The 18,780-nt window shown below is 36.4% G+C and overlaps 3 protein-coding genes across 5 annotated transcripts in view; 1 reads left to right on the top strand and 2 right to left on the bottom strand.

The window, feature by feature from the left end:
- Nucleotides 1-3,378: 3,378 nt before the first annotated feature.
- LOC140952342 (SH3 domain-binding glutamic acid-rich-like protein 3) lies at nucleotides 3,379-8,961 on the bottom strand. Of its 2 annotated transcripts, XM_073401773.1 has the most exons (4): nucleotides 8,793-8,961; nucleotides 8,627-8,709; nucleotides 5,437-5,604; nucleotides 3,379-3,575 (listed from the first exon to the last, which is right to left on the bottom strand). In XM_073401773.1, the coding sequence occupies exons 2-4, from the start codon at nucleotides 8,672-8,674 to the stop codon at nucleotides 3,510-3,512; spliced, it is 282 nt and encodes a 93-aa protein (XP_073257874.1). In that variant the 5' UTR covers nucleotides 8,675-8,709; nucleotides 8,793-8,961; the 3' UTR covers nucleotides 3,379-3,509. The 2 variants fall into 2 exon arrangements, with proteins under 2 accessions (XP_073257874.1, XP_073257867.1); XM_073401766.1 differs by having other exon boundaries at nucleotides 8,627-8,961.
- A 110-nt stretch (nucleotides 8,962-9,071) lies between these two features.
- On the top strand, nucleotides 9,072-11,781 carry LOC140952334 (SH3 domain-binding glutamic acid-rich-like protein 3). The gene is made up of 3 exons (XM_073401757.1): nucleotides 9,072-9,166; nucleotides 10,647-10,871; nucleotides 11,539-11,781. The coding sequence occupies exons 1-3, from the start codon at nucleotides 9,116-9,118 to the stop codon at nucleotides 11,602-11,604; spliced, it is 342 nt and encodes a 113-aa protein (XP_073257858.1). The 5' UTR covers nucleotides 9,072-9,115; the 3' UTR covers nucleotides 11,605-11,781.
- A 1,066-nt stretch (nucleotides 11,782-12,847) lies between these two features.
- Nucleotides 12,848-18,780, bottom strand: part of LOC140952320 (uracil phosphoribosyltransferase homolog) — a 9,432-nt gene continuing 3,499 nt past the window's right edge. Inside the window, exons 2-8 of one of the 2 annotated variants that reach the window (XM_073401742.1) lie at nucleotides 17,556-17,598; nucleotides 17,193-17,262; nucleotides 16,490-16,552; nucleotides 16,110-16,204; nucleotides 15,268-15,334; nucleotides 14,834-14,935; nucleotides 12,848-14,089 (exon numbers count right to left, since the gene is read on the bottom strand). In XM_073401742.1, coding sequence (XP_073257843.1) covers nucleotides 13,983-14,089; nucleotides 14,834-14,935; nucleotides 15,268-15,334; nucleotides 16,110-16,204; nucleotides 16,490-16,552; nucleotides 17,193-17,262; nucleotides 17,556-17,598 — 547 coding nt within the window. In that variant the 3' untranslated portion in view covers nucleotides 12,848-13,982. The remainder of the gene's footprint in view (nucleotides 14,090-14,833; nucleotides 14,936-15,267; nucleotides 15,335-16,109; nucleotides 16,205-16,489; nucleotides 16,553-17,192; nucleotides 17,263-17,555; nucleotides 17,599-18,780) is intronic. The other variant, XM_073401748.1, reaches the window with a different exon arrangement.

Here is an 18,780-nt window from a genome sequence, read left to right as displayed (position 1 = left end):
TTTTTTAAAACTTTCCTTATACAGTACTTGTACTCATCGTCATACATTGTTATACCCAAAGCTTTAATAAAAAAATAAAAATTGATCCACGACATGTACCTTGCAGGCAATCGGTATTTGTGTTATAGAACACAGGGAACCTAGTGGGCACTCCGAGGCTTCGAGGGGTTGGGTGCAGGGATTGCAGGGAGGGTCGAGGGAATCCCTTTCGAAACAGGAACATAATAATTAACAATTATTGGAAAAGGTTTTTGTGATATCCTCAATAATCAAGGTCAGCCGAGCCGAAGGCCGAGGCTGATAACACTTACCGAGACCTTGATTATTTAGGATATCACAAAAACCGAATCTAATAATCGTTTTATTATACATTGTTTTGAAGAAAATAACGACAAACGCACCATAGCAAAGGAACCTGAAGTGATATTGTTATTGGAGATCATGCATTGCGTGCGCAACCTGCAGATTGGTCAGTTATCTGCTAGCAGATAACTGACAAATCTGAAGGTTGCGCTGATTTCCAAAATTAGCTGTGGGCTCTTAGCCAATGAGAAGACAGATAATGAGTACAATGTCTAATAATACAAATAACGTAAGCGCTAAGACCTTTTTACCGATACGGGGGCTATATTGAATTAATTAGAGTTAAGGAGTATTACAGGATGCCCAGGGGGCATGAGCACGATCCGATATACTCACTCAGTATATGTACGCGCGCTTTTTGGGCCAACTTTTCTTGAAGTTTTCCTTGAAAAAGATTGCAATGGGAAGAAAAGATCGTTGTGCCGTGTTTGGATGATAATGAACGCCTTTTTCCCGAGAAATATAAAGTGAAGTTCTCATTTTGCCCGAAAAGCGCGCGTAAATACTGAACAAGTGCCACCTGGGCATCCCATAATACTCCTTAAATCTAATGAATTCAATATGGCCGCCGTATCGGTAGAAAGGTCTATTGAAAATTTTGACTACCTAGAAATCGCGAACTCCCGGGGGGGGGGGGTACTCCTCTTTAAAAGTGACGGGGTTGTTCGTCGGAACATTTCGAGAACACCCTCAAAAAGGTACCAGAATCTTGTTTCATGGGCGTGTCGGACAGCAAATTGGATCAATTTTTGCCTGTGCTGGTAAAGCAGTCGACCAGAAATCTAAGCAGACCTCGTCCCCATGGCTTTCGTTTAAAAAATAGGTGTTCTTTGGATGAGATTGTGCTTTCGACAACATGCGAATCATTCTTGACCACTCGTGCTAATGCGTAGCGTGGGCGATGAGGGAGGGTACAAACTATTACTAGTAAAAGATTTTAAACAGTGTACAGGTAATGTTTGAACACCCATCAAATTAAGAAAAAATACGTTGATCTGCTACTGGGCCCGAGTTAAATCAGATTCTGGGTATACATAGGCGATACTCCTGCGTGTAAAAAATCACTCAAATGCATGTTCTACATTATTACGGATTATTATTAAAGCGATTTGGAGAATTGCGGGTACCTCTGAAAAAATCCTGGCTACGCCCCTGACGGTTTCACTCTGTAAACTTAAAATCCTTTCCCGGTACATCGTAGGCAATTCAGCGTCGAATTTGACAACTAAATAAAATGAAACAAACGGTACACTTTGCGCCATCCCCACTATCCAAACGCGGCCTGGAAAAGGCTACCCGTAACTTCGACCACCCCGTTCATATTACCACCTTTCCAGGACATATTATCACTCACCACCCCTTTATTACGCTTACCTTTTTTAGCAGTCAGTTGGAGTATCCTGCACAAAATACGTTATTTTATCTGCAGTGTTTTCAAGCGTAAGACGCGTGTGGAACTCGAGAAACGAACAACCGCAGAAGTCTTCTTTATATCTTTAACGCCTCGTAGGGTTAGGAGCAGACAAATTTTAACAAAATTGGGAGAGCGAGAAAAGCAATTCAGACCGAATGCAATGAGTTTAAGTTGAGTGTAGTTACTGAGGATTCCGAATCCGTTTCAGGATTCACGTAAAGGAACCAGAAACGCTGTTGTTATAGTTTTGTTAGATTCCATTACCCGGATTTAGATTCTGCCAAAGAAAAGCATCTATTGCCATAGAAAACACATATCTGCCGATGGTAACTGGTCAAGTCACCCAAAAGTCATCTCACCCGAAGTTTTCGCCCAAATACCGGATAGATACGCAGTCACGAATCATAGAAAGCGCCTTAAAAATTTGTAAAGACAGTGACTGCATAGGTTAGCAGCTTCAGACGACATAAATCGAGCATTGCTTGGGTGACTTAAGCATAAACCCAGCCGATACGTGAGTAGCTATGGAGGCAGCCTTTTTTCAGCTTTTTCTTATGCGTGTCCACACTAAGAGGATGGATCTCGTTTCGAATAGCATCGTGTTTTTATCGTCTGAGTGCGGACACAAGATTATAATGTCAAGTGACTGAAATCAATCAGATAAGGCCCCGACAACACGAATCGGCTGAAACTGATTACGAAAAATAATATCCGGGTTTCAACCGTCTACAAAAATTCGCAAATCAGTTGGATCCAAAAAATTACGAGCAGAGCGGTATCAAAAAGATGCGGTTTCGGTGAGTGGATTCACTGGATTCGTGCGGACTGAAGGCCGATTCGTGTAAAAAAGAATATGCGGTTACAAAAATATTCGGATTCGTGTGGACGGTCGAGGCCTAAAGGAACAACCTCCCAAAATGAATGCCCCTGATATTCTCACAAACTCTCCATGGTGTCCGGTCACCTCGCCTCCAGACTCGTACCCAGTCGCTATTTATGTGTTTTTTGGGGTGAGAGAAGATAGTTATTTTTCCTTCGTACCTTCCCATGAGACCCCGCGCGCCTCAACCTAACCCCCAATCTTGTCTACCCCCCAAAACACATAAATAGTGACTGGGTACGAGTCTGCCTCGGCACCAAGAAATGTATATCCTAATACCTATCGAAAGAACAAATCTCTAAAAAGAATTTTTTCAATTTAAATTTACAATGAAATTTAAGGAGGTAAAGGTTCAAGTGACAATATTAACCAATTTTCAAAAGAAAGGCTGTTGGATTTTAAACAAATCGCACCTCTCAAGCGATGAAAATAAGCCATATTAAGGTATTAAAAAGTCGCAATTAATCACAAAAAATAAAACTAAAGATGAGAAGTTCGACGTAAGGTGTCAATTAAAATCGACAAACTTATATTTGGGCTTGAGGAAGAACTAACAATCCCGGGTGAGTAAACAGTGTCAATAATTGCAGAGTTATTATGTGGTGGCGAGATGAACGTAAACCCTCTTCATAACTGGAAGCTGGTGTATTCCAAACGAGAGGGGAGAATTTATATTCTTCTTGAGCCTGTAGATTTAGGGTTTAGACAACAACAAAATAAATAATTTACAAATTAGTTTTATTGCCTTGAAAGTTCCCTCGGTATTACTAGTTATAGAATTAACTTAATCTGGCGACATACATGAGCTTTCAAATAAAGACTATTATATTCAGAAATTACATGGCTGTTTAATTATTTCAGTTTCAGGAACACTTCGAGCTCCTCACTTTCAACAGCTTGTTCAAACTCAGCAAAGCCCTGAAAACAGAAAAAAAGCAACAAATGATATGATTCACCAAGTTAAAAGACATATAGTTGTATTTATGCTTGTTCCAGGGTTAACGGTCGTTTCCGTACAAGTTTCAAATTCCTTCGAGGTGTAAATAGTTTTAGGTACTTGGCTTAAAGTACGAAGAATATTCACCCAAAATGTTTTTCTTGTTCAATTGGAACCTTTACTTGAAGTAATCGATATGTTTTTGCAATTTCACTGCTTGAGTTCATATTGAAACGACTTGTATCGAAACAACCGGTTTCCTTTTCCGAGGGTCCGTTTCTTGAAAGTCCCGGTAACTTTTCCGGCCCTAAATTAAATATTTGAATCAAAATCTATCAAGAAAAAAAGCGTCCTTCGAAGCTAAAAAACTGTTGAAACTTCGATCTTGAAGGTAAACGACAACAGCTTTCTGGGCCCGTTAAATATGAAGACTTTCGAGAAACGGGCCCAAGAGCGTGTTTCTCGAAAGTCCCGGTAACTTTTCGTGCCCCGAAAGCTGTTTTGTGTTTGCATTCAAGGTCAAAGTTTCAGTAATTTTGAAAATAATACAATGAAACTATCAGTTATCAAAGCAATTTGGACTGGTTTGTAGGCTAGGAACTGTGGTAATATTCAACAGGTTTTGGTTTTAAAATTTTCCTTCTGGCCCGAAAAAGCTCGAAAAATTTCCGGGTCTTTCGAGAAATGGGCTCCAGGCGTTCATATAGTGAAGTGTTGTGGCACGAAGTCAGAGAGCGGAAAAAAAAGAAGTGAGAAGGGCCTTTGCTTTGTTTACATTTTTTGTTTGAGACTTTTCACTTCTATTTTTTTCATTTGATTTTGTTGGTCTTAGCAAGTCTTTTTTTAGTAGAAATGTTCTAATCTCTCTTTCCCCCAAACAGATGATTTCACGGCTCTCTCTAACAAATCAGGGTTGTTACTAGGATGTCTAGTTGCCGGGTAAATACAAAAAGTAGACGGGGAATCAAACAGCTGGGGATTTCTTTTGGTTCTATTTCTCTTCTATTTTCCAATGAAGGTAGCTGGAGAAAATCCCTGCCCCTCCCCCCCCTTCCCCCGGCTCTTAATGACAGCCCGGCAAAGGGTCACTTAATGTTTGTTCCAAAGCTGGGCTCGAACAGAGTTTGAATTCCAGCTTGTCCTCTCACATTTCGCTTGTCCAGGGCCACTTTTTGCTGGTCTTAGTTAGTGATTTCATTGGAGGATGAGTTGTTTGGACCGTTGCCTATTGGGCAAGTAAGCTTTCAAAGTCACTTTCCCAGCAAGAAAAATGTATTTACATTCGGCGGAGCTAAACGTAGTGGCAGTGACAGAGAATGTATTAAAATACTTTCCTATTGGTATGAACGCACGTGAGCCGCTATGGCGTTAATTGACTCAATTGTTATTAGGTATATAAGGTTTTGACAGTTGTAATGTATTCATCTCAGCTCTCGAACTATCAACTTTTATTTTGTATATCTTTACTTTATTCATCTATCGATTGATTTTTTACCTTTAACCCCCAGAGGTTGTGTGACCGCATCGGTTGGGGAATACGTTCCCAATTTTTTCCCATTGGGTTTTTGGGTTTTTCGTATCAGGCGGTGCACGTGATTAGTTTAGCCTGAGTGACTTTATTTAGGAATATTTGTATATCATTCATTAGTTATGATGTTGAACTTTGTATGATATTTGGACGGCATTAAACATTCAGGCTTCATAGTTCGAGCTGCACACCCATTCCCATCTCTTAGTCGTGAATATAAATAGGAATTGGGACTTTTTTCAAGCCCTGCAAAGGAGGGAACTGTAGAGTGGCTCAACTGGTTAATTCAATTGTTAAAATCTAATGATACTCACCCCCAGATGCACATCTCCTTTTGTCAGCTGAGGTGGAAGGCCTTTTGGATCACCCATTATCTCTCTCATTTTGGCTTTGGCGGTTTCATTGCCAGCAATATCTTCTTTATCATAGTCAATTTTTTTGCTGTCTAGGATCATCTCTATTTTCTGTTGATGTTTTTTCAGCTGAGAAGGAAAATTTGAAATGCAGAGGATACTACATAAAAAAGCTGAGACAAATACTACATGTGCAATACATCTGAAACTACTTCTAACTACTATTCCCATTCACTGCAGAAGTTTTTTTGTAGTAAGAAATATTCAGCAATCATTGGATGGGGCTCAGTATGATCTGAAGAATTATGGAGACTGAGGGGCAAGCCCTAGGATTTCACGGTAACAATCATTTCCAGTATCGTATCTCTACTGCTGTCTCAAATTAAACTAACGGAACTGAAATATAGTTTCCCAGTGACATTTTCAGCCTTAGAGATCAACAGAAATTCAGAACAAAAATTCCCTATTTTTCCACAGAGATTCTACACTACTAGTGCAATTCTTTCTTTTAATATGACTCAGCTAATACATAGTTTTCTCTTGTCCGCCATCTTGATTTTTTCCCAAAGTGCATTGCATGTTACTGCTTAACGCCTATAATACCCAAGAAAAAAGTATGACGACGAAAAATTGAAACCTTTAGGGGGTGGGTTCCCAAGAATTTTTACAGAACCAAAAAATTGTTACAGATGGTTTATCCCATGATCTCTGGGCACGGAACTAAAAAATTATTTTCCATGGCATTTGAAATCCTAGGGCTTGAAGGAGGGTGTTAGCCTTCAAGGCCAATTAAAAAGGCCTAACTGTGGCATGCCATTTGCTGCAACCATTTAATTTAATCTTGCAAATAATTATGTTATAAAAATCCAAAACGCATTTAATTTAATTCTATATGTACAGTTTATTAGTTCAATTTAGTCATGACTCTTAAAAAAATACTCATTCAATCCAATCACAAAAATATTTATTCAATTCAATCACAATAGCTTTTTAATCAATCCACTTATAATTTTTTCCCAATCTATGTATGGTTTTATATCAGGCATGGACCATAAAAACTATATGAGCATGCCTTCTGCAGCCACAAAAAATAAAATTTCACAACAGTTTTGAGAACAAAATACCAAACCCGCAATATGAAATCCAGAAACGGAATCATGGAAACTGAATCGGAATACGGTATCTGTGAAAAAAGGTTCCAAGTGACTGATTTGGAAATATAATACTACTACTACTAATAATAAAAAAAATACGAACAAGAAAATAAATAAGCAGATAAAGTACAGTGTGAAGACAAAGACAATAACTTCCCAGGTCACAGGAGACTGCTGTATGACTAGAGGAGTCGATTCTGCTGAAAAGAATTTCCATCCCATTCTCATGGGATAGCAAAGCGAGAGAAAAATCCATGGCTGAGACATCACCAACAATAATTGTTGGTGATGTCTCAGCCATTTAGAAAGGGGTAAGTCATATGGAAACAGACTTTCAAATAATGCATCATGTAAAATAAGCCTCTTCAATGTATACGGACATCAATGGCAACTCAATGACACCATGATTCCATCAGCATTCAGTTTGGCAAAAAAATTGAACTTATTGCAGAAATGCTGGAAAGTGTGGCCATGTCATGGGTCGGTCATGTGTTAAGTACTGTTTGGGGACAATCACAGTGAGGTCTGAAGCCAACTACTACTACTCTTGGCATGTGCTCTGAACACATGCTAAAAAGGCAATGTTTAACTGTATTACTGTTTTACCCGTAAACTGGTCAATAAAAATAACTAGTAAAAAAACTTTTATTGGCCCTACAGTGGAATAAATCACACTATGGCACACCTATAAGGTAATATTTCCCTAAAGGAAACATATTAATAAGAATATAGAATTTAAAGACAAACTAAAACAAATTATGTTTGGATTGCACTTAAATTATGGAATGTGAACTTCTTTATTTTTCTATCATTGATACCGTATGTGATTATTCCGTATTCCGTTTCAGGATTCCATATTTTTGGACTGCCGCCTCGCGAAAAGGATCATTGCCTCTCAAGCTAAACATATAGGTACAAATTATGCTTAAAGGGACAGGTTCACGGTTCAGTGCATGCTTGTTGATCAAAATGCTATTTTCCTGCTGGGACATGCTGTATCGTCTATGAAAGCAATATGATCAATGTCATAATGTCGTCAAAGAACCAATCTGCACACTCCTCTGGCAGTCACTTGACCAACTTACTTGTAGGTGCAAATAACTGTAAATTAATTAACCGTGTTATAAGACCTTCGGGTCAACAATAAATTCAACGTTGGTAGTGTTGGCATAATCTACTGATTTTTCTGCGATATTAGTACTCCTCCATCTCACTTCACGTTACTTTGAAATACACTTCTACTTTGAAATACACTCTGAGATCGCTGAGATATATGTGAGTAGGATTATTAACCGACAGAATAAATGATAAATTGGAAAAAAAGTAATTTAATTAATGAGGATGCGCTGAACTGTGGACCTGTCCCTTTAAGCCTTTGTGGACACTCTTCGTGATTTCTATCTTGTTTGGAGTATATCCAAGTACTTGCATATTAGCATATAAATCGGAAAAAAAAATGAATACGAATAGATAAACTTGTAAACAAAAGTTATTTGCATTGTTATGAAAAAATATTGTTTTCCGCCCAGCAATTGAGATTCCCTAGCCCATATATTAAACGCCTCATTACTCTCAGTCTGCATGTATAGCTATTCACCGTTGCAGAGGTTACTTCTTATCAGAAGACCAATCAACAACACATTACTATGTCTCATCAAGGATAATACTATTCTATTGCAAATGCAGACTGCAATTTCGCATTTCGCATAAATTAAGCTTTATCCAAGAGAATCCATGTATTTGCTAATTTCCTGCTACCACTGCTACTAAACATGTACAAGAAATTCGTTTTTTCTGCAAGTTGACTTGAGATCTGAATAACAAGGACCAATCCAGCGTTTCTCTAGTTTAGCAAGCAACTAAATTGTACGGAATCGTCTATAAAATACGCTAATAAATATTTCAAATCACCAGACAAAAACACACCCCCACTCATGCGTGCCTTCCTTCGTACAACTAAATAAACATAGCGAATGAAAGTAAAATATAAGACTTACCTCCAAATTGCTGGAAACAGATGAATAGTAATATGTTATACGAGACATGGTACAGGGCTTCAGAGAATTTTATCAACTCTATACTTTGAAGATAAAATAAAGGCTTATTTCCAGCAATGCAATGCAAAAGCAAGTGTCACTCAACACCGCACGATTGCTTCTTCACCTTTTGGCACTTTTACGTCACGCAAGAGCTTCCTCCTCGACAGGTCCCAGATTTGTTAATCTTTCGACTACGATGGATATTTTCTTGCCTTTTTAATAGACGAAGAAAAACGAGATTTACATTTATAACCTTTTCCTCAGCCTCGTACACCAACTAGGCGCCTGCTCAGGAACGAAAACCTCTAGTTACCAGATTCCACGCCAAATAAAGGGAAGGAACGCCTGGTTAGAAATGTTGGGGGTGTTGTCATTATTATCTTGGATTCGATTACATGCCGAAGATTGGACATCATTCAGTGTTTCATCCGTTGGTGTATTGCAATCATGAGTGGAAAAGTTACGCTGTTTATCTCCGGTATTTCAGGGAGCAAGGAGGTATTTTTTGCTAAGTTTAATGATTTCTTACAAATTTCTCTTGGTGTCGACTTGAATAATGTGTTAATTTTTAAACAGTCGAGTGTAACCCGGGGTGTAAGTGATCTTCCATAGGAGTCGTGAGATATTGGACCGCAATAAAGTTTATAGCGGTATTTCACCGGCTTCTTATACTGTATCACTTATGATTGAGCTTTTAAATCTGTCTAATAACAGTTACCTTACAGATTTTACTTCGCGAAAGGCACTCATTTAGGTCTTTCAATCGGAGTTTGTGATCCTAACTTTACATATCAGTCACAGTTACCCTTGTGCTCTCTTCGGAGATCAATGAATTTATCTGAAATTATATCATTTGAACCGATCTTATGACATAGATAGCTTATCTTGTATCTCTGGCTCAGCGCTAGGGTCCAGAAAAGTATTTCCAAAGATTAAAGGTTATCATTTTATTTTTGAACATATAAAGTTGACTCATTTCTCGCCAGAGCATAGTTTCTTTAAAATGCTAAAGCTGTTTTGAATCTAAAACTTGACTTGTCAAGGAAATTGAGAAAACAAAGAAGTTCGCTTTTCCAGTCAGTTTCCCAAAATAAGAAGGTTCTCTTTCTCTGCAATTTATGCTTCAATCAGATTTGAAAAAACTAACTGGAAGAAAATTGAAAAGTCCATGCCTTAGTCTTTTGAATGGCCATTTATATTCTAATAAATGGAATAATTACTGACGACATATTTATTTCAGAATGAAATATTTTCCACAATTTCATTGCATGGAAAACAAGTCCAGAGCAGGATTTGGGGGTACAGGGTCCTCAATAAAATCTGGTAGATAATTTAATTTTAACCTTTTCTGACTGAACTGCTGAACACCTCCCTTCACCTACAGCATCACTAGCCTCCCATGCAAGCGTTTTTAGGGGAGCTCGTATTTCGTTCCTCCCCACAAACCCGTGCTCAACTGAGAACAAAATTCCTTTCCCATTGTTTTATTTGCGTGGTGTGACCAATCAACAGTTTTGAAATAAAGTGTTGACAGGCTAAACAAGACTCATAAGCTCGTGGTATATATATAGTGTAAATAAATATACCTTTTTCCTAATTGTTTTCTTTCCTTCGCTAAGGTTATGCAGAGCATGGAGTATTCTAAAATCTGACTAAATCTTACTTTTGCCGCCCTGAGTCTAACATTTATTAGAGGTCATAAAGCTTTCCCAGTGTTGTTTTCAAGCAGATCGAGTATTTATCAGGTTACCCTGTAGTCAAGGTAAACCATCCAGAATTTGGAAGGTACAATGTGATTGGCTTGGTTAAGCTTGGGAAAGGAATGTTGTTCTCGGTCGAGCAGGCATTTGTGGGGAGGGACAAAATACAAGCGCCCCTACAAATGCCTGCAGTAACACATGCTTGTATCATAGCCTATCCTACAAGCCAGTATCCCAAGGGATACAACTGTCATTATTTTGTTGCTTTTCTTTGCCAGATTAAAAAAAGACAGCAACACATTAGCAGCATGTTGCAGGCACAGAACATACCTTTTGAGACAGTTGATGTAGCATCTGATCCATCTGCACTGGACAGGATGAGGGAACTGGTCACAAAAGGAAAGCCAAAAATAAAGGATCCTGATGATGAAGAGGAGGATGAGGAGGAGGAGGAAGAAGTCATCCTTGCTCCTCAGATTGCAAATGGCGATGAGTACTGTGGGGTAAGGAATTTACATCATTTGAGCCGCATAGAATGCCAATTTGACATCACTGGGGAAATCAACACATTATGGATTTCCCCACTCCCACATGGGGTTGGGTTATCCCTTGAGTATTTTCCCAATGCTGGTTGGTCTGATGAATCCCAGCCCCCCAAAATCTTTTTTTTTGGTACACAAAATTAACCCCTAAAAGGTAGTTTGTGAAGTGTTTTGTTTTTTGTGCTATATTGATCTTAAAATGGGTGGACATTTCACCCATTGTGGTTTGATTAATCAGGTATGGTTTTCAATTCAATGTTAAAATGTTTAAATTTAGTGTTTGTTTAGCTCCAACATTTCATGTAAAATACTATCTTTACTGATAAGCATATTTTTTTTAATTATTAAAAAAATATGCTTATCAATTAAGAATATGCTGACTTTTCTTGGACAAGGTAATGGGTTAATAAACCATGTATAACTTTCAAAAACCAGTCTGAAAATTGATATGGGTTTTGGTCTAAAATGGGGTCAGAATTTGTAGAACTGGGCAGCACCTTAAATTATAGTTTATCTAATAATAATATTATTATTGGATATTATATTAATGAAATATTTCAGTTAATTGAAAATTTTTGTGAGTTCTTGTTAGAAAAGTGCTTATTATATATATATATTTTTCACCTAGGGTTATGAAGACTTTGAAAATGCTATTGAAATGGAGAATTTGAAAGAGTTTTTAAAGCTGAAGTAACAGGATCAGTGGATTATATCTCTTGAACTTATAATGACGCAAGTTACATACAGCTGCACAAACTTAAGTTAAGACACTATAGGTGACTTTTAAAGTCAATCGATCATCCAGCTTTAAAGTATCAAAAAAATGGACTTTTCTTTTAGTACATTTATAATAAAAAAATTATTCTTAGCAGTTTTGAGCTTCAGATTGATATAGTGGAGTAGAACATGTAACTGAAACTGTAATGATTATAAAACGCTGTTTATCATGACCTGCTGTTACTGGACTATGTTTCCAGTCCATTGTAACTCCAGTTTGTACTTAGTTAAATGGGGGCTCCAAAAACTGCATAAATTATTGGACTGAGTAACAGGATATTCTTTTTTTACGCATCATGGAATGTACATCTAGTTACTATTTTAATACCATATAATACTGCTGGAAAAATTGAAAAATTACTTAAAACAAAAACAAAGGCAGCTAAGTTAGTTAACAATATTTTGTAAACAAAAGTTATATGCAATAGTTTTTTTTATATGTAGCAAATTAAGACATAAAACGGTAAAAATGAATGATAAAATCCGATGTTTTCGGAGAAAACGAAAAATGTTTTTGATCATGCAAATTACAGCATTTAAAGCGATGTGGCACGAAAATTAACGTGTAACAGGGTGCGAAGATTATGAAAATACTTTCGTACGAATACCAAATAGCAAATTGATTATTTTATAAAGTATTTACAAAATAGTTTTCTATAATTATTCAAACAGCTCAGTCTTAAAGATAGACAAAAATTGCAATTTAAATTTTTTGCTAAGTTGCAACACATGCAAAATTAATGTGCTTACCATACAGTACAAGTTGTCATTACAACAAAATTTACAAGTTTTCCTGTATTGAGTGGATAAAACCACACAGGACCAATTTAATCACAGTTGAGCTCCCTAAGTGGACACCCATCTCAGCCACGCAGACATTGCACTTGCATGACACGCCAAAAGAATGTCTGTGTGGGAGGCTATTTAAAAGGAGAATTGTTGGTTTTCTAAGTGAGGGGAGAGTTTTTAAAACAGAGTTTTTCTCAAGGCAGTCTTAAGAAGAGCCATCTGCCTGGCCATTAAGATAGCTTTGTTTATTTGTTTTTTTCATTTTCAAAATATTTTACTGAATCCTTATAAGACACCATGTATAAGGAAAGATTGTTGTTTCTAGAGATATAAGCTTAATAACTTTAAGGCTATTGGTCAATTTTTGTATCTCCATTCAGTCAATTAATAAAATGGCAGGTCTTCACCTGTTTATACTTTGTAACTTCAAACTGACTGTAGTTATTAACTTATATGGTCTTTTTGTAGTAGGCCTAACTTGTAAGAATGTGGTTAAACAGCAGTTTTATACTACTAGTTCGGCACATTTGCCATCTTCCTTTAATGTCTTATGAACATGCTTAATGTCTTAATTACACTGGCATGTTAAAAAACATTTTGTAAACAGTTTACCAGTCCTTTTGATACAAAGTCGTTTCGATACAAGTTTATACAGTCGAGGTGTAAATTTATAGTTTTCACGTCTTTGGCGTAAAGAACAAAGAATATTCACCCAAAATGTTTTCCTTGTTCACACAAACTATAATTGGGGTGAACTAAATTTGTGTGCAATCACTGTTTGAGTTCGTATCAAAACAACTTGTATTGAAATGACTGATTTCCCTGTTAACACTCTGGTTAACACTAGAGGGGTGAATCCAGGAATTTTTTGGTCAGGAGTCTAAACTTGTGACATCATTGAAATTAGTGGTTTACAGTTGTTTATTTCTACCCTAACTTGTTGTTATAATTATTTGCAGTCAACTTAAAATATGTAGGCCTTAATTAACAAAAAGTATTTTATAAAACTCGACAAGTAAAATCCCCACACCTGAATTCTAAAAAGGTACCCTTTCAGGCAGTCTAAATCTCTGATATTTACCATCGAGTTCTCTATCTAGGTTTCAAGTGAGAGTCCGGCTACAACACAGGCTATCTTATAGGTGAATAAGGAATAGTATGCCCTTTTTCCATTTTGCACATTAATTGTAATTTTAAGTGAAACAGAATGAATCTGGCTTAAATACAATGATATTAACCTTAGTGTCCACAAGCACCTACCGGTAATCAAAAGAGATCAAAGTGGAATCGGAATTTTCAATTTCAATTATTTAAAACATTCAAAGACCTTGGCATGAAGTGTCCACAGTGGACGACAAAAAAGACCATTGATTTCAATATGCTTCAGGCATTATGGATAAGGCATTTCATGGATGGTTATGCATATCTCCCAAAACCTGCTTTAACTAACAATAATAAAATAATTATTATTTTATTCATTAGGACAAGAATATGTTTTCTTGAAAGTTAATCTGTTCCAAAATATCTCTGTCCAAAAGATGAAGGGCAATCTGAGTGAACCTCTGATGTTAATATGGTGACAGAAGGAAAATTCTTCAGCAACAGCTCAACACCTTGTCAAGAAAGTAATGATAATAAATGAATTTAAATTAATAAAAATAATTAATATAAATTCGCAAATAAAAATTACCACACAAATTTTTCCCGCAAAAATTTACTCCAGAGTAAATATTCACTAATTTCAATTTGCTACACAAATATACAGTGCTAAGAAATCGTGCCTGTTCAATCACAACTTGTCTCTTTCATTCAGAAACGACGAAATTATACTGGTTTATTGCTTGAAAATAATTATGTATTTCTAATGCATGTACTCAATAAAAACGAAACTGTTATCAATGCTGGGAACTGGGTACTTTCTGAAAATCACAAAAATTAACTCCCAGCAAGAAAAACTAATCTATTGTAATCGCAAAAATCAGTTTCTGCAAAACACAAAAAGTCGCCAATCAGTAAAAATAAACTCCCGCAAGAATTTTGTGCCACACAGTATGAATGTGCAATGAGGCAGGTGAATGTACATCCACTAAGTTACTTACAAAGTGTCTAAAATTAATTACATTTTCTTTCACTTAATTACATCTATGTATTTCTTAACCCAGGAAAAACAACTCAGATTAACTTTTTGTCTTGTTTAATTTTTTCACTGCAAAATAATAATGATAAGAATCATCAAGGGGCTGACAAACAAGCACAAGAAACTTGTAAAAACCTGCTGATTGAATGAGTTGCAAGGTATCATTGAGAGTCTGATTTTTATTCTTGTGTGGTCATTTGATAATGTTCTCATTACTTACCTTTGGGAGTTGAAAAAACATTTAAAAGGAGTATATTATTTTCCTTTACTCCATGCTCAAGTAGAACCTTTATGGCTGTTATCACTGTAGCCCCAGAATCTGCTGCAGACCAAATATGAAATTAGATCATATCTTTCTAGGAGAGACAATAATAATTTGCAGTGCTAAAACCAAAGCTATTAATTCTGCACATAATGCAGATCTCTTCCTGACAGATGTCTGTATCACCAGTAATGAAAATTCTGGAACTACAGGTTTGGTGCAGATCCCACTCTGAATTCCACTCCCATATTTTTTTTAAAATCCTGAATCCTCGGCTCTAAAAAGGCCAAATCCTGGATCCCAAAAAAAACTATTGGGGACCCTTGGTACAGTTCATGAAAATGTATGCTAATAAAAAAAATTAATATAGTGCAAATTCAACTACAGCTTACTTAGTAAAGGGTACATGAGGAGAACTCTTCTCTGTTCCATACCAGGAGGAAACTTTGCATAGTAAACCTTGCAAAAAAATATCATAATAATTAATTTTAGTATAAGCAAATAAGGCAGATCAAGAAAACTTGAATATAAAGATCTCATGGTGCAATGAGAAATAATATGGTTGTATGGAAAAAATGAAGAATTAATAATTACTGATCACAAGTGTTAATACTAAATTATTAATTTTTTCACAATTAATTAGCCTGAGAAAACAGCTGACATTTGGCAACGCCACCACTGGTTTCCCTGTCAAACGATGTCTGAGAAACGAGTGCAGAAATTCCATACTGATGATGAGTCACTACCCAGATCTGGGTAGCTGTAGCTAGCATGTACTAGCCCACAAGTCATTTCAACTAGCCTGAAAACCCTTTTTGATTAGCAGGATGGATTACAATCCTTCTGTAATTTGAATTTCCCCCAAAAACAGCTCTTGCCCATCGGGCAAGTTAAGAACAAAAATCACTAGCCGACAGCAAAATCCACTAGCCCCGGGCTATTGGACACGACTTTTTTTGCACGCTGATTAGTGCTTCTGATTGGTTGAATCGAATCTCCCACCCAGCACAACCAATCAGAGGCACTACCCAGATCTGGGTAATGACGTGTCATCAGTATGGAATTTCTGCGCTTGTTTCTCAGACGTGATTTGGCAGGGAAACCAGTGGTAGTGTCACCAAATGTTGGCTGTTTTCTCAGGCTAACAATAAATATGAATTTGTCATATATACCACTGAAGCTGTAACATGGAAAATGGAGTTTAAAACCATTCTAACCAATACTCATTATTTACCGTAGGCATCTTACTCTCCTCATTGACTTTTATAAGAATCTTTCCTATTCTTATCGAACGACAGCAATCCCGCAATCCTTTTTCCATAGCTTCACCTGAAGCATAATAAAGACACGTTACATGAACTGCATTACAGTGTATGATACATCATAATTATTTGTACAAAGCTATGCTCACAGTCCTCTGACAAAATTATTTGGCCCCTGTCCCCAACCCTATAAAATCTCCATTGACTTTTCAGAAGAGGATGCACATAAAACTTCAATGGAATTAAATGGAATGAAAATATTAATTTTACGTCATAAATGGAGCTAATTAACAACTGTTTAAAATACAGGTCCACATGTTAATAAACTGTAAAAGCATTAAGAAATGCTTACCACTTCTCATAATGCTTACACCACAGTTTCCTCGTTGAAAAGCTAATCCTTCGTACAAAGCTCCTGTGAAAAGAAGAAAAAAAATAAATGAATGGTTGTGTAAAGTCTTCAGCAGACTCCCACCGTCTCAACCCTTAGTTTCTTAAAACTCGTAGACGTAATAATCAATACTATAAGTCTTGTGGACATGGAGTTTGCCTGCTTGGGAAACAGTTTCCCCCAAATGGAGATACACTGTATTTCTTAAAGGCTAGAGAAACAATTTAATTACCAATTATTCCACAATTTTTGTGGGTCAGGATATTGGACAAATTTAACTATTTTGTTTTAAAATAGATGTTTTATTATTCTTTTACATTCAAATTACCTGTTAAACAACATTAAAGTGACTTTTCTCCATTGAAACCTGGTAAAACAATGTTAATTAGCCCTGAAAAAATGCAAAATGCCGCATAATATCTGATTTTTTTTTCGCACCCTATCAGAGGGCGTGTTATAACTACAAGCCCTATAATACATCTGCATAGCAATTGACTCATTTTTATGGTGACCATTTTCTTTTCAACTCAACTAATAAAACCATGAATGTTTTTTTTCAGCCCCACTTCCATAGCCAATGAGGGCTCTAAAGATGGCACCCATATCACGCCACACAATTTTGCTGTTGAATGCTTTACTACTAACAACAGTATTTGTATCTAACCGGTTGGTGTCGTCACAGTACAGGTTTCATAAGGAAGTTGATTCAGGCCTTCTTCAACTACTAGTCTTATCTGAAAGATAAACCAATTAATGAATTATTCTCCTTAATAATAATTATTATTAAGGAATACACAAATGTGCTACAGAAATACTGTATACAGGTGTGTAGTGTAAAAAGTGGGCAAAGTATTAACATAAACTTAAAACTTCTACCCAAAAATCATACGTTGTTTTTATAATTATTACTTCACGCATCCTTACACACATACATGTAACAAGATTAACAAGTATATAACCAGGAAGCTGAGCTCCAGGTACAGTGTATAACAGGTCAGTCAAGAATGAAATTACATGTAACACTCACTAGTCTGTCAGCATAGAAGACAAAGTCTCCCCTCTGTGTTTCCCTGCCATAATAATAATGAACAAAAAAACAGACATGTATATGTTGTGGTTCAATTTTATCCTTGGTTTAAAGTTAAAATACACAGTCACGTAAGCTGTATGTATGTGCAGATGGCATGGATCTGTGATCAGGTAGAGGAACCAGATTAAAACATATCAAAACTATACCAGAAAAGCCTTTTAGGGTGTGTTACATCTTAACTGACACAAGAAATGTGGTTGAATACAGGTAGTTTTACTTTTTGGTAGGTAAAGCATACATATGCTGTGGTGTCACTCCATTTATAGCTAACAATCATTCTTAAAAATTTTTCTTATGTTTGAATTGTAATCATCTTGCACATGCAAGTAATTTTAAAACAAAATTCCAACCAAAAGACAGACTGTTTTGACTTAGCCCTGTCATTTCAGTTAAATATAGGACATACATGAGCCAAATAGAAGCCATTTATGATAATTTACCTCTCCGTTAATTCCGTCTCAGATAAACTAATAAACACGGTGCACGTGTTAGAATAGAATGCCATTTATGTTTAACTCTCCATTACTTCCTTTTTAGATTAAAGTAACTGAAGATAGTAATTCTGAGGAGATGTAGGGAGGGGGATAAAAATTCCACTATGAGGTGAAAGTTATTTTTCTTCTAAGTGGTACATGTCAGCAGTCCTTTAGTCTAAAAATACTGCAATATCTGGCAATCCTGACAGTTAGGTTTATAGTAACACTAACTCTTCCTTATGCCTTACTCTAAGTCTGTTCATAATCAAGGCTACATGTATATAAAAAAAGTGAAAGGAAGGAATAGAAGAAAGTGATAGTGTGTAAATACAATGTACTTCTTCCACAATGCTGTGAGTGCTTCATATCCATTTATACATTCTAGAAATAAGTGTTTCTAAGAACCTTACAAGCTTTTGTGAGTGGGGACGGGGGGAGGGTTCATGAAATACTGAGAATGGAAGGGCGGGAGTATGGCGCGTTATTAGGGTCAAAATTAATAATGCAAACTTTTTTTAGGATGACTTTCGAATTGCAACTCTTGTGGCATGATCAATTGCTAATGTAGTTTCTTTTAACATTTTTTGCGAAAACTTGCTTCTTTCTGCACGTTCCATGGCGTACAAGTGTTTTTCTTTACCATTACTTTCCAATAGCAACTCTTGTTACATGGTTAATTGCCAATT

This window comes from Porites lutea, chromosome 1 (assembly GCF_958299795.1).
Source record: "Porites lutea chromosome 1, jaPorLute2.1, whole genome shotgun sequence".
Taxonomy (NCBI): Eukaryota; Metazoa; Cnidaria; class Anthozoa; order Scleractinia; family Poritidae; genus Porites; species Porites lutea.
The sequence above is the reverse complement of the archived record's forward strand: the minus strand, read 5'-3'. Positions and strand labels throughout refer to the sequence as shown.